This window comes from Echeneis naucrates, chromosome 15 (assembly GCF_900963305.1).
Source record: "Echeneis naucrates chromosome 15, fEcheNa1.1, whole genome shotgun sequence".
Classification (NCBI taxonomy): domain Eukaryota; kingdom Metazoa; phylum Chordata; class Actinopteri; order Carangiformes; family Echeneidae; genus Echeneis; species Echeneis naucrates.
Window position 1 is genome coordinate 11739026 of NC_042525.1, and position 14844 is coordinate 11753869.

The 14844-nt window shown below is 38.9% G+C and overlaps 2 protein-coding genes across 4 annotated transcripts; one reads left to right on the forward strand and one right to left on the reverse strand.

The window, feature by feature from the left end:
- Nucleotides 1-61: 61 nt before the first annotated feature.
- On the reverse strand, nucleotides 62-9044 carry abraxas2 (abraxas 2, BRISC complex subunit). 2 transcript variants are annotated; one of them, XM_029521707.1, is made up of 9 exons: nucleotides 8918-9044; nucleotides 7482-7572; nucleotides 6672-6708; nucleotides 6154-6220; nucleotides 5441-5631; nucleotides 4843-4965; nucleotides 4211-4295; nucleotides 3968-4085; nucleotides 62-3740 (listed from the first exon to the last, which is right to left on the reverse strand). In XM_029521707.1, exons 1-9 carry the CDS (start codon nucleotides 8987-8989, stop codon nucleotides 3127-3129), a joined length of 1398 nt encoding a protein of 465 aa, XP_029377567.1. In that variant the 5' UTR covers nucleotides 8990-9044; the 3' UTR covers nucleotides 62-3126. The 2 variants fall into 2 exon arrangements, with proteins under 2 accessions (XP_029377567.1, XP_029377568.1); XM_029521708.1 differs by having other exon boundaries at nucleotides 4843-4962; nucleotides 8918-9020.
- A 34-nt stretch (nucleotides 9045-9078) lies between these two features.
- On the forward strand, nucleotides 9079-14422 carry eef1akmt2 (EEF1A lysine methyltransferase 2). Of its 2 annotated transcripts, none has more exons than XM_029521710.1 (6): nucleotides 9079-9196; nucleotides 10026-10132; nucleotides 10372-10486; nucleotides 10720-10827; nucleotides 11908-12124; nucleotides 12897-14422. In XM_029521710.1, exons 3-6 carry the CDS (start codon nucleotides 10388-10390, stop codon nucleotides 12992-12994), a joined length of 522 nt encoding a protein of 173 aa, XP_029377570.1. In that variant the 5' UTR covers nucleotides 9079-9196; nucleotides 10026-10132; nucleotides 10372-10387; the 3' UTR covers nucleotides 12995-14422. The 2 variants fall into 2 exon arrangements, with proteins under 2 accessions (XP_029377570.1, XP_029377569.1); XM_029521709.1 differs by having other exon boundaries at nucleotides 9084-9196; nucleotides 10067-10132.
- The last annotated feature ends 422 nt before the right edge of the window (nucleotides 14423-14844 follow it).

Genomic DNA, 14844 nt, shown 5'->3' on the forward strand with positions numbered 1-14844 from the left:
TTCATATTATTGTTGACGGGAAACGAAACACACCGAGGACGAACTTTAATTTGCAGCCAAATGCATTCCTTACAAAGTCATTTGTCCATCCGCGAAAATGTATGCATGCATCTCACTCTTGCTTTCGGAAGGACCATCCCACTCCGATGTGATGTCACTGACACAAGCACCAGTAGGTTTTGCGCATAGAGATACATAAGAAAAATAAATATATTGAGTTGTGGATTTACACAATTATTGGTTAGAAGCAAAACAAACAAACAAACAAACAACAACAAAAGTAATAATAATAATAATAATAATAATAATAATATGGTAGCAAAAATCCTGAAAAATGCAATGCATAGTACAGGACAGTAAGTAATATGCATCTTAAAACATGCAGATATCACTTGTATGTTTGAAGTGGTACTCAATTTATCACAAGAAAACAAAGATACATCATATCACATATGCATGTCGCATTTATTGTCCTCCAGTTTAAGAACCATTTTCTCTGTGCTCATCCAACAAAGTCCTTTACCTACTTCATCAAGTACACAAATCCTGATAAAAGCTGAGAATCTACGCTGTGCACTGGACTTTGTGCATCAGGGAGGTGTTAATGTTGCAATGGCCCACACAGGAAGGATGGAAAGGGTCACCCCCTACGGCAAGAGTACATGAGTGTATATTTGTATTATGTTGGAACTTCTTAGGTATCCTAACAATGGTAGGGCCCACATACTTTAGACCAGTGGTCCTCAGAACCCAAGCCTTGCTGGTTTTCACTCTGGCCCTGAAGTCAGGGTTACACCTAGGTGTACGAGAAAGTAAGACTTAAAGTGCAAGGGCCGAAGGACCAGGGTTAAAAGTGAAGACCAACACTGAGAATTTCTGCTCTATACCACAACACTCAAACAAGCCTATACAGTAAGTGCTGTTTAAATGCTACCCCTCCATTTTCTACTATACATTCATTATTTATTACCTTATATTATATTCCAGTACTCAAAGGAAACCATACTCCTAAAAACAGATTTTTTCATTTCTTTAATATTGGGTGATTGTGTTGATCTGGACGATTATTAAGTAAGATTTTGAGTGCCAGTTCCCGATCAGTGATGCATTAGCAGTAAAACACCAGAGAAAATGAAATAACCTTAAGGCAAAAAGCATGATGTTCAAACAGGCCATGTAAATAAAGCGGGCCTTGTTCTGAAGGCATAGCTTCTCCCATCACAAAAACACTTTATTTTCTAAACTGAGTGCAACCTGCTGATGACACCGTTTTGACACCCTTAATGTGCAGTGCAAACATCTGTCCATGTTGAATGTGCAGGTGTCTAGAACTGAACAGTTCATGCTTACAGGATGTCCTCCATCCAGCACCCAAACAATTTGCACCCCAGTTGTCTTCAAATGGACTATGCGTGCTCAAGAAGTCATTTGTATGTCAGTTATGCTCATGATGCCACCTTTGCCTCACAAGGTGTTAGGTCAAGAAACAGATTCCCCCTGACTTAACATTTATAATTCCAGTTTCAAATGATAAAGTGAGCAACAGCACAGTTGCAAACATGACATCATTGTCATGTTTGCAACATTGTCAGTAAAATTAAATAGGGAAAAAAAGCTTTGGGAAGCAGTGGTGATTGTTGACAAGGTAGGTAGACAAAGCACAACATTATAGAAAAGAAAGCAAGGAAGGCATATTAAGTGCAGGATAAAAAAAGAAAGAAAGCTGGAAGTTGATTATTGCAAACACAACACAGTTTGCTATGATTTTACCGCTCAAGAAAGATCTGTGTTCTATGTGCAGATAGAAACTGCCCTGAGTGGAAGGCACTGTATACTGAAGCAAGGTCATGTTTTCAATCACATTATCCAGGTCCATACACATAACATTGACACAACCAGATCAGAAGACATGAAATCTCCCTCACTGTTCCCAAGGTAACAATTCACACACTACAAGGGGTATCAGCCTTCCGTCATGACCTTAATAGAGAACAAGTCAGTGAGAAGTGTGCTTGAAGTGGTTATATGATCACGGTCAGTAGTATTAGACAACCAGCACTGAAGCAGAAGTAGCAGCCAGGTTTTTATATGAAGACAAGCAGACAGATGCAATTTCTTTAAATGGTAGCTCTATGTGTTGCAGCAGCAGAAGGGAAACTTAAGCATCTGGTTAGTAAAGCTACAGTACACTTGGTTTGCCCTGTAAAACCCTGTACAATGCACAAAAGCTGAGCTGAGTTTGGTTCAGGGTGGTCAAAGAGGACTAATTCAAGTGGCAAAACATGACAGCATTGGAATAGCGCAAGAAAGAAATCTAAAATTTTTGTTAAGTGCAGCAAAGAGCATACAATTTCAGTGTCATCCAGGAATTAGACATTGACATTCCTTTCAATCAAATTAGATTAACTGTCAAACAGACATATGTGTATGTGCCTGCGTGTGTGTGTGTGTGTGTGTATGTATGTGTGTATGTATATATATATATATATATATATATATATATATATATATATATATATATATTTCTTCAAATTAAAAGAATCAAAAGTTAACCATTTGCCCACTTCTTTTTGTAAAAAAATAAAAAACAAAACAAACAAAACAAAACTGAAGGTTTGCTAAATATTGTCACCTTGCTCCTCTTAAACAGTTTGTTTAAAAGAGGGCAAAGACAAACAGTGCAAGAAGTAAAGCAAGAGTGGGTGCTCAGAGTTGGTGAGACTAATGTAAAAAAAGAATGAGTGGACTCTGACTTTTCTTTTAGGGAACCTGCTTGCCAACCAGTTGACATACACTGTTATAATATCCACATCTGACCCTGACACGACACATCCATGCTGAACGACCACAACCCATTACATTCCAAAAAGAAAAAAAAAAAAGAAAAAAAAAGAAAACAATGAGACACACCTGTTAAGCCTGCAAAGCCTACCAAGGTTTCCCCATAGAGTGGAAATCAGACAAATACAAGAAAAAAATACACACAGCGGGACACCACCTGCACATGCCTTTCACCTTCAGAACTGGCACTTCTTTTGTCTATATTTGTCTCACTTTGATTGCTCAAGATGCCCACCTCTCAAGGTGCGTTAAATTTGTGTGTTTCTTACACACCCAGTCACATTTCTACGTGGTCTGTGAGCCACGTGCATCCCCATCAGGACTAAGGGCAGCTGGTCGGCCTTGAGCTAAAACGCTGGCTGTGACCATTGGCAGGTGAGTGGCTTCACTCACTAAGTTCTCATATTCACTACTGTCTTCATCTTCGTCATCGTCATCATCATCATCATCATCTTCCTGCCCTGCAGCTTGTCTATCTAATGAGTCAGAGCTCGATCCGTCACCATTTCCAAGGTAAGGGGTGCTCGGAGTGGTAACAGGATTGGAGCTGGCACTGAGGCCAAGGCTCAACCCGAGGCCAAGGCCCATCCCCAGTGGGCCAGGGGTAGGGTGTCCTGGAGAGCCCACAGCTTGCGGCCGAGGCAGTAGAGCAGCACTGGTAGGTGGGGAAGAAGAAGAAGAGGGCAGAGAGTCATCCTGGGTCAAGAGGTCAGCGTAAGACGGTGGGTTAGGTGAGGTACTGGGCCGCTCTGGGGCAGAGGGAGTGTGGAACATTATCCTGGACCGCTCTGGGGCAGAGGGAGTGTGGAACGTTATCCTCGACAGAAGGGAAGCCTCAGATGGTTCTGTGTTTTCCTCTGGAGTGGAATGGGAATCTGCATTTTGGGCCTCACAGAGCTCTATGGAATAGAGAAAAGGATGTAGGTGGTTAAGACGGCACTCACATTTGTAGTATAAAGTACATGATGGTATTTGTAAAGTGCTTGCACATAAAATAAGGATAAATTAAATTGGACTTATTATTTCTAAAAAGGCCTGAAGGACAGTTAGTAACTCTGAAAACAACTCTAAGAAGAGAAGAACTTTCATGACATAATTCCAATTTCAACAATTCAAGTCAACGTACTTCTCTCCTCTTCTTCTGTCTTGCGTTTCCTGAGAGCAATTTGTTGCTTGAGTTTGTTTACATCTTCTTGAATTTTCTCCTTCACACGTTCACTTTGTTCTACCTCTGCACAAACTGCCTAAAAACAAGACAAACAGGTTTAAAAAACATACACAAATTGGATTGATAATAAACATCCTTTCAGTCACCCAACAAACATTTTCCCAGTATGTCTTGGGTAAAATACCTCAGTTTCTGGCTCACCTGCACTTTATCTTGTAGTGCACTGTATACTTGGAATATTGTTCGGATATCCTTCATCACTCCATCTTTGTCAAAGAATTCAGCCCTGGAGACATATTTACCAATCACATTATTTTTATATAAGAAATTATATCACATAATAAAGGCTCTCTCTGTTTCTTAAGAAGGTTTAGTATTTCAAATTATGGATGAATTCTTTATCAGAACCTAAGCAAATAATATTTTACTGTCTGTCACACATCAAAATCAACTGTATGATCTGAGGTAAAAACAGTGATCTAATCAGACGCTGGACAGACAGGCCTATAGTCTACCCCAGCTGTATGGAGGATAGCGACACAGTAGTCAAACCATTTATGACAAAAACACCAGGTCTAAATTTAGAAACATTGAAACAGACAAATGTCTACTGCTACTTGTAGTGACACAAAGTGTCAAACAAACTAGGAGTAGAACATATGCTTATTAAGAACTATGCACTGAAAAGTGTTTTCAAAGGGGATCAACCACCACTTATTATCGATAGTGAGTTGCACACGTTATGCCCTCAAAGCAAAGCTGTAGTGTCCAGTCAGATACTGCAACAGATGCTGGCCCCCAGAAAAAAAAGGTAACGTATCCAAAAACCTTACCCATGCTCTTTGATGACCTTGGCGTAGTTGAGTGAGGTGTTGGGCACTGAGGAGACTTTGTATTCCTGCTGGCTTGTGTTGCCAAGGTTTGGGATTGTGAGGGTTATCCTCTGGTTGTACCTACTGAGTTGAGATGACCTGTTAGGAGTGCTTGCATTATATAACTAAAACCTACAGGAAAACAAATTTAAACCTTTCTAACCCTAACCCTAAACCCACAGAAATACATATAGATTGCACCATCACATTTACATATATACATGCAATCTGGTATTCTCTGCCAATACTTCAACTCAGGTTATCTTTTAATCAATTTTTAAATATGTACACACCACTGCATGTATTCTTTAATAACACTGAAAAATCAGCTGTATTTAATTGTACACTGGTCATGTAATGGCTTTCATCTACTTCATGAATCAGAGAGCCCAGATAGCATTCTGACTATGGTTATTCAGAGGAACTGACACAATCAAACGGAACATAGATATAGGACAAACATACTTGGTGAGAACTATCTTGATGTAATTGTATATATTCATTGATCAGACAGTAGATTCACAAGATACCACAAGTGTGTGAGGTGGATTGTTATTACCTGCGGTTAGGTCTGAAGAGCACATATTCAAGTGCATGTGTGGAGCTGTTGGCTGTGGAAATGAAGCTGAAGAGAAGGAAGACAAGGTCGGGCACACCAAGCAACTGAGTCAGCTGTTTGTGGATGATCTGTTCCCTGAATGACATCTGCTGCTGCGTGTTCCTCCGGAAACGGTACCAACCAATGACGTTCTGTATAAACCAAAAAATAAATCCTTAAATGTGTTCAATCAAACATAGCCTAACAAACATAGCTAAAGGATAAACTGGCTAGTATGGAGAATATAGAATATAAATATATATATATATATATATATATATATATATATATATATGAAGAAAAAAAAGCAACAACAAACAAAACCTGTCCATGTAATTCTGAAACACTTCACTGAAAACGTCTTATTGAAGTGCCTCGATAAAAAAAATAAAATCACAGATTAATTTCAATGCATTGGCATTTTTCTGAATAATTTCATTCATGAGGCCAATAACTCTAACCCATGCATAAATAAGCACTATGAATAATTTTCAGATGGCTAAACTAAAGTTATATTATGAAATGTAGCATTCATTCACAACTTTAGTTGACATTACACCAAAGTTTGAAATATTGCGTTTATGTCATTCATTTTAGTGCAGTCTTAGTTTTGACTTGGAACATCTTAAACATCTCACAGGACAATGAGCTCCAATGAATGTTGAAATACTCACTTTCCGTCTATCTTTAAGGATGCTGTTGAGATTTTCTTCACTGACTTTTCCTGCGTAGTCATAAAAGCTGATGAAGTGAAGAAAAAAAGAATCAAGTTCAAACTGATCCATCGCGTTCCTGCTGTTTTTCTTCTTCTGTTACCCAGTCTTGTAAAACAGGGCCATCTGCTGTCCAATGTCTAATTAATTCTACCTATACTAAAACTGATACAACCAGAGTTAAATTGTCAGTACATCACAGTAACTTTAAACATAGATATCTACCAGCTGAACTGCATACATTCACAGCTGATTGTATCATAAATACTTGCATCTAATTCTAGGTGCTTACTAAATACCAATTCATTCAACCAAAGTTTACATGTAGACTTTGTAAACTAAACAATCTTAACAAAACCAAAGCATGACTAAAGCAGTTCTAGTCTACAGAAGTGCACATGATGAGACTGTCCCTGACTGTAACAGAAGCTGTTTTATCATAAATAAACCAAACAAACAATAGAAAACTCATACCTTACCTAAACAACTGGGCACAGGGATCATGGTTATGGATTTCTATTGGTAATAATAACAACAACAGATATTTCAGTCATTGTAAACTTATATATCTGAAGTACAACATTTCATATTTAACTATAGCTCAACGCTAAATTTCCAACACAGGGGTGCTATTTGCAGCCATTAACAAAGGTTTTTTTTGCATTCATAAAAGGACTGAAAGGACAGAAGAAATTTTTAGGAAGCAGCAAGAAGCAGCACCCAAAACCGAGAAACTTTTTACCTCACGGGTATATTTTTGGCAACTTAAGTTTGGGCTATGTGCTATGTTGGGGGGGGGGGGGGGGTCCACTTGATGTTGTCCCAAGGTATATATTTATAACAGCTGTCTATGAGAGATGCAACAGACATGTGACTTGTAACAGTCAGGAACAGAGTAGAGAGACGGCAGTCTGCATACGCCTACAACCTTGGGAATGGCACTTGACAAGCCAAGTAAGTGAGAACACCTGTGTGGGTGGACCATGATAGTACTGGAAATTTAACAGAGCTTACATAATGTGTTAGTCTAATAAGTCTTTTTGAAAATGGTGCAAAGGGACTAAATGATAATAGATTTTCTAATCTTTGCACACATTCAACTGTTGGGTAAATAGAATTGAACCATATCACTTATGGCTGAATTCATTCATATTGTCATTCACACTCTGGTGTCGTAAATCCCTTCACTGCCTCTTGAGGCTGCTGTCATCACTGACTGGCATTCATCAATTGCCGCTTCCTTTTTAAGATACCTGACAAGTTATGTTTTTGTCTGTTTCAGGGCTTACCTACTACCTGCAGTAACTCTGCAGTGCTGATCTGTGTGTCACTGATGCTGACGGTTTCTTCTTGCCTCACCTCTCCTAATAGGAAGCCCTCCTGTGCAAATAAATGTTAAAAGAACTGTGGTTAGGACACTAATGTATACCTCAAAACCCTCGTTCATTAAACAACTAGTTGATCAACAGAGTATTAATCAACAGCAATAAGTCTGGTCATTTACTTGTTTCAAAGAAACACGACAAAGGCATTTCAGTTAAAACCTCTCAAATGTTAATGTCTGGGTTTTGCTTTAATTAATTATATAATCTGAATATAGATTTTTTTTTTTTTAAATAAATGTAAAATCAGCCAATTACAAAACTCTGGAACCGCAGAGCAGACTTAACAAGTAAAAGGCCCACCAGATGGGTGTGAATGTTTTCGACATTTCTGGTCAAACTTCAGAAACGCTTAACGTTGTCAAGAAGATTCCTTAATGCAACATAAAGATTCAATTCAGCGTTGAAATAATGAATAACAATATTAATAATGTGTCATGTGAAGTGACAGCGGCTGGTGAACACAGCACTGTGTGGCCCCTCCGGGTTATGTCAGGAATGCAGGCCGGCTCGTAAGTGGCTTCTGTCCACCTGCTCGGGACGACTGCGAAGTCTTGTCAGCAGGAAAAGATGTAAACATCGCTGACGTTAGCTTAGCTTGTCCCTGCGCTTTGGTGAAATGTTTCATTTTTCCACGTAGTTGTTTCCCTACCAGTGCACATCCACATCGATCGGAACACAGCCAAAGCAAAGAAGAGATCGCCACACACGACAGTCACTTTGTCCAACTGCACTGACTTATATACGACTCACTTTAGCTTGGTGGCTAAAAAGCTAATCTAGCCACACGGAAACGAGACAACGAAAATGGGTTACGGCTCCTGTTTTTGTAGATGTTTACAGTGTTGACGTCTTACTTTTGGACGACATACTAAACTGCCGTCAAATATTCAGTGGCTGTGTCTGTAGATTTTTAGCACCACCAACACACGGAAGTCACTTGATTTGGTGGCTCACCCAACAAGCTAAGTAGCTGGTTACTGGCTATTTCCTGGTCCTCAAACTTTCTCAGCAGGATCCCGACATTAGCACAGCAGGTATTCCTGTACGTGTCTCTTTGTGGCCCATGTTATGAACTCATATTTAACGCCCGCGTGGCTGCTACACTCGGTAATATCTTAAAAGGAGAAGACCTGCCTTTCACATTGCAGCACCTAGACAGTATGCTTCACCAACACACCGGTAAATAGACGGGGCCAATATTAGCTCGCCAGCAACAGGATGATGACACTGGAAAACAACAGTAACTCATGATGCTGGTGAACGACTGGGCTCATTGTCGAGCTAACCGCACCTTAGCAAACACCGTGTAATGGTGTGTCAACACAACGAAGCGTACTTACATGATCTGAGTTGCTGTTGGCGCTGTGGTAACACACAGAACTAAAAGTATAACCTGAAATGGATGCCGCCATGATGGAAACATCCCTATCAATCCCTGTGCCCCCCGCGGTTGCAAACAAGCTTCTTCGTGCGCAAGCTCTTCTGGGAGGTGTAGGCGAGCGCTTAAACAGTATGGAGGACGCCACAAAAAGCACACATGGCGGTGAAACGACCTCAGACCCGGCGGACAGCTGCGCAGACAACGACTTTGGGCCGTCAGTATTGGGGACTAAAGAATAGTGAGTCTTATAATCTGCTGCTCAAGTGAATTTACGACATTTGGTTCATCTAGTCCAGAGCTGCGAAAGACACCGACAAAGCTAACACGCAACTTAAAATATATGCCCTGGTACTCCCCCTCATCTCTTTTTATTTAGGCAGTTTATTGACCTGCTGCAGATGCATTATTCAAAGTCTACACGTCCATTAAGTGATGTTGAGAGAGAGAGAGGGGAAGAGTGGGGCTGATCAGTTAGATCAGTGAGTACAGCTGATCGATACATCAGTAGATGTACTGCAAATTAGATGAAAAATGTTTGGATGAATAAATAATCGTTTTAGGGAAAGAGTGCTGGCTGCTCATTCTCTCAGGTGTATAAAATTAAATTGAATATCTTTTTGGATATCAGTGTCTTGGTCAGACAAGGCACATAAAAATCTATTTAGACTAAAGGATAATTATACTTAGTTGTGTCATTTTACACCCAAAATGATGACTCTAGAACACAATGACAAAACAGAGGATCTGTGGCTCCCATCTGTTTAGAGTACTTCCAAAGGGGGCCTGCAACTGTCCAAGTGAAAGATTTTTAAATGGATGTTGGGCCAATGTCTTATCATACTAAGCAAAATCAGGCAGCAGCCTTTTTGGGACTTGTGCTTGACATTAACAGTTTATATGAAGTAACATCAATGTATAATCTTTATGTATATATATATATATATATATATATATATATATATATATATATATATATATATATATATTTTTTTTTTTTTTTTTTTTTTTTTTTTTTTTTACATTACAGTATGACACGTTTCTAATATAGCATTGTGTTATCTGTGTAGGTTATATGTAACTCATTGTGAGCGACTGGCATTTTTTGCAGCTGGGAAGATGCATACCAAAAAGAACTGGAGACATTCAGAGACATCGGGGATGTTGGCGAGATATGGTAATTTTGCAGTGCACTGACATACTGGTATGCTCATTGCTCAAATTAAGCTGATAATTTCTCTGGTTGCAATGGATATAATATTTTGTCACATCGCAATCTGATGACTCTTAAAATGTGACTCATTCAATGTGTTTTTTTTTTTTGTTTTGTTTTGTTTTGTTTTGTTTTTTTTTTATTTGTTTCTGTCAGTATCCCATATTGTCACTTAAATCTGCGTATCTCTGTCTTCTCATGAGGTTTGGTGAAGAAAGCATGAGTCGCGTGCTGCGATGGATGGACAAAGTTAAGATCCCAGAAAATGCTGCCATTTTGGATATTGGCACTGGAAATGGAGCCTTTTTAGTTGAACTGGTATGAACAGAGTTGAAAATAATTTTGACAGAATTCCGATTTTATCTCCAATGGCCAAATACAATCTACATAGCTAAATAGGATTAAATAGAAGTCACTTACAAACTTACTCTGACGAGCATGCTCACAAAATACTTTCTTTTCTCCTAAATGTCAGTTGATAATCTTTGTTCTGCATTTGCTGGGCTTGTTTGTTTGTTTGTTTGTTTTTTTGGCGCGGGGGGGGAGTCAAGGCTAAACACGGATACAGCAATCTGACGGGAATAGATTATTCTCCAGCTTCTGTAGAACTGACCAGAAATGTCCTGCAGGCGGAGGACCTGATGGATATCACTGTAAAGGTGGGTTCAGTTATACTTGCTCCACGTATTTACTGTGGAAAAAAATTGGAAACATAAATGGGGATTTGGAGATTCGTGGGTTTTATAGAAGTTCAGTTGTGCAACATAATATTTCAGTTGAATTAAATTGACTCTAAATAATTCTCGTTCATTCCTGGTACACTGATACAATGTGGCTTTCAGCATGTTGTGAACCACCCTGGGCTTTGGAAGGTTAGGGGAAACTCTGTGTTTACCATGTGGGAGAGTTGGATATTAAGAAGGCCCTGAAAGTGATGGAAGTCTGCCCACCACTCAGATGAATATACCCCAAACCACAGCTGACTTGGCAGGATATAACACATCTCCCAATGTGTGCAAGATAATATGTGATAAACCCAAGCTGGTTTGTCAGGGATATGATGAGTGAATCCACTTCTGCTGTGTGCGTACTACACCTGCATATATTTTATATGCATAACACACCCATGACACTGGTACACTGTGTTTTTCTTGGGCAGGAAGCCTGCCCTGCCATTGAAGTCAATATTGACCCTAGCTAGGCAAGAGGAACTGAATATATGTGTTGGAGAGGGACATTTTCACATCTGGTTGATTTTTTTTTTTTTTAAACTGATAATTCATGCATACGTATTCTCTTAAAGGCCTTGCTGACTTTTAAAAATATGCCATTCCTCATTCATTAGTTGTTCACCTCCCCCTCCTACATTTTTTTCCAGCATCTTTCCCGTTTTTTAGTTGTTTAGTGTCACTCAAATTGAGCCCTGGTCAGATGCAACAATACATGAACATTTCTGTCAGTCATAAATCTCAAATTTTGTGACCTGTGGCTTGTGACTATTTGGCCCTCGAGTTCACCCCACAGATCTAATGCTCTGCCCCCTGTCTAGATTAAGAGCTCCTTTCACTGGTGGTATGGTAGGTCAGCAACCTCCTGAAAATTATGTCAGCAGCTGGAATTTAGTTTGAAAGTGAACCAGTGAGGTTTAACCCTTCTAAGTTTAGATGATGTTGAAAGATTTTTTTCTTTGGGCTGATCAACAGACACTTTTCTTTAGCGCTCTCTTTTTTTCATTGTAGGAGACGGATTTCCTAAACTGTCCAGGGGAGCTGAAGGACTTTGACGTCTGTATTGACAAAGGAACATTTGATGCAATAAGTCTAAACCCAAACAACACAGAGGAGGGCAAAAAACTCTATGTCCAAGCTTTAAAAGATGCTCTTAAGGACAAAGGATTCTTCGCTGTCACTTCCTGTAACTGGACGAAAGAGCAGCTGCTAGATAGATTCAGTGAAGGTGAAGTAAAACATTAATATCAATCAAGTTTCACTGCTGTTCTCCGAATTGGCTCACACAAACCCAGAGCACTTAGTTTTCAAAATATTAATAGGCAGTTAGACATTTAGAGATGTGAATGAAAATGATGTCACGTTATTCATGTATGATGCTGGTTTGATTCTGTTTTCATCCTGAAGCTAACCTACATATATATATGGCACATTGTTGTCTATTGGTAAATGTTATGTTGTTTGCAATGTCATAAGTAAGCTCAAGCTATGGAAAAAATGTTTAGTGATATAGATCTCTTTTGAGGTCATCTGTAGTTGTTTCTTTGGTATTTAATGTCTTTGTACCTCTGGGTGTTTTGTTATCTGACCCTTAGTCAAAACACAGACACAGTTTCACAACCTGACAGTAACCTGGCAAGTTGTTAAACTGCAGACAATAACCGCTTTGTAAAATTTCAGCAATCTTCCATAAGCTGTCACTTTTCTCAATGTAGTCACTCTGAAGAGCCTGCAGGGGGCCAAAGGACCATCTGATCTCATCTATCACACTGACAGTCTATCTTTAATAAGCCCCAGAAAGCACCACATATGGTGTATGGAGAGTTATTCACTGGTCGTTGTTGTTGGATTTTTGTTTGTTTTTTTCCTGAATACCCCATAGCCTTGAAACACAAGAAGAAATTGTAGGAATCTGTGTGTATGACAGCATGTTTATGTGCCGGTGGTTTGCTCAATGCACGTGTCGTAACATGCACGTTTTTCTCTGTGTTGTCTATCAGGATTTGACTTTGTACAGGAGTTGCCTACTCCCAGTTTCCAGTTTGGAGGCAAGACTGGCAACAGTGTGACAGCGCTCATCTTCCAGCGATTATGTTGATTCACACGTCCCCTCAGGATATTTGGGGTTTTTTATTTTTTTGGGTCATCAATTGTGCTTTTCACAGACGGTCAAACAATCTATGTACATTAAGACATTTTGATACTAGATATTAATTAATTAATTAATGATTCTTTTTCTTAAACTTTGTACACAGAAGTAGCAAACAAGCTGAACGTTCTGATGGACATTTTTTTGAATGTAATCACTTGGTGTTATTCTTTCATATTGGCATATTTATGCAGAAAACTAACAATCTATTCTTTCATTCAGTTTCAGGTAACAGATAGTTTCTATGCAGTAAAATGTTTCTACATGTTGCGTGGTATACCAGAAACAGTACTCATTTTTAGCCCAAACCACTTAAGATTAATACACAGAAATGCACGTTAAATCCTGTTTTCTCTGTGGATTACAAAACAAAGACACAATGTGTTACAGAAATGATTCCTTTCACATTGGATGTGTTTTGAAATTGTGTGATGTAAACTAGTTTAAAAAGCTGAATAACAAACAGTAGTTATTGAGAAACCCACAATTAGATTTTGGATACTAAATACTTTCACATGGAACACCTTACCTTTTGATTAACACCACTTTCCACTCACCCTTCATGTAATGTAGGTCTACATGTCTTTTTGCCTTTCAAATGTAATCTTTTCACCCTTCGCACACCTATTGACATGATTAATTGTATTCCTGATGATATTAGTTTATTTAAGTTGATCAGTTCACAGAACTAACTGAATTATTAGACTTTTTTTGTACCTTTTTAAATAACTCTGCATCACAGAGTTGTAGTGGACCTTTTTGGGTCTGACCCACTGATTTCACAACTGCTGCTTTGCCTTATCAGGTAGTTAATTGCATCCATCTTTCATGTCATGAAAACCCTAAATTGGTAAGCTGAAAACCAGCAGAGCCTGGGATCCCAAGGACCATGATTAAGAACTTCTAGCATTATGAATAACAAGAGGCAATGGCTTCAGTGAGCAGAGGAGCTTCTCTGCCATATTTTGTCCAAATGCCTTTATTAATGAATGCCAAAGATTGGATTGTAATTGCAAGCTGTGCCAGCGGCCCAATAGGAGCCATCGATGTTGAGGCATGCTGTTGAGTAAACACATGCAAGCTTTACAAGAATTACTGCCTGGTATTTTACAAGGCTCTGGATATCCTGCCTGGATGTGCATATTATGCCCAATTTTACAGCCCTCACAGAGGTTTTCCCATGGAGTGAAATCTCTACTGAGCTGCAGCTCAAATAAATGTCCCCCCCTTTACATTTCTCAACATTTGCTTTCAATGTATAAAACATCTTATTATGCAGCTCTTTGGGTGGTTTTTTTTTGTGTGTGTGTGTTGTTGTTGTTGTGTCATGTCACCATGACATTCTTTTACTTTCTTGCATATACTGTAGTGTATTCATTTCCCATGCTGTTGCTAAGAAACCAGACTACATAACATTGTTTGCCTTTTTGGTCAGTTTTTCCATGATTCATATTGGATCTTGCACAATGACATAAGTTAATTAAAAAATTACTTGAATAAAAGTTGTTAAACACTTAATGATTAAAACATTACAAATTCATGAAGTAACGATCGAGACTTGCAGATATTGATACATGAAGTTGAGTTGAGTTGTAATAATGTGCTCCAGACGCTCTGGCCTCTATTACATGTCTGTCTGTCTGTTCATTTCAAACTGTGGCTGTATCATGAGCCATGTGTTACAGTTTACTCTAAACCCATTTAGGAAGCCAAACTAGATTTACAAATAAGAAGTTTCATTTTAATCACAAAAGAAGTTGGAACCAACTCTCGCTGTCATCTCTGCATTGAATTATTGT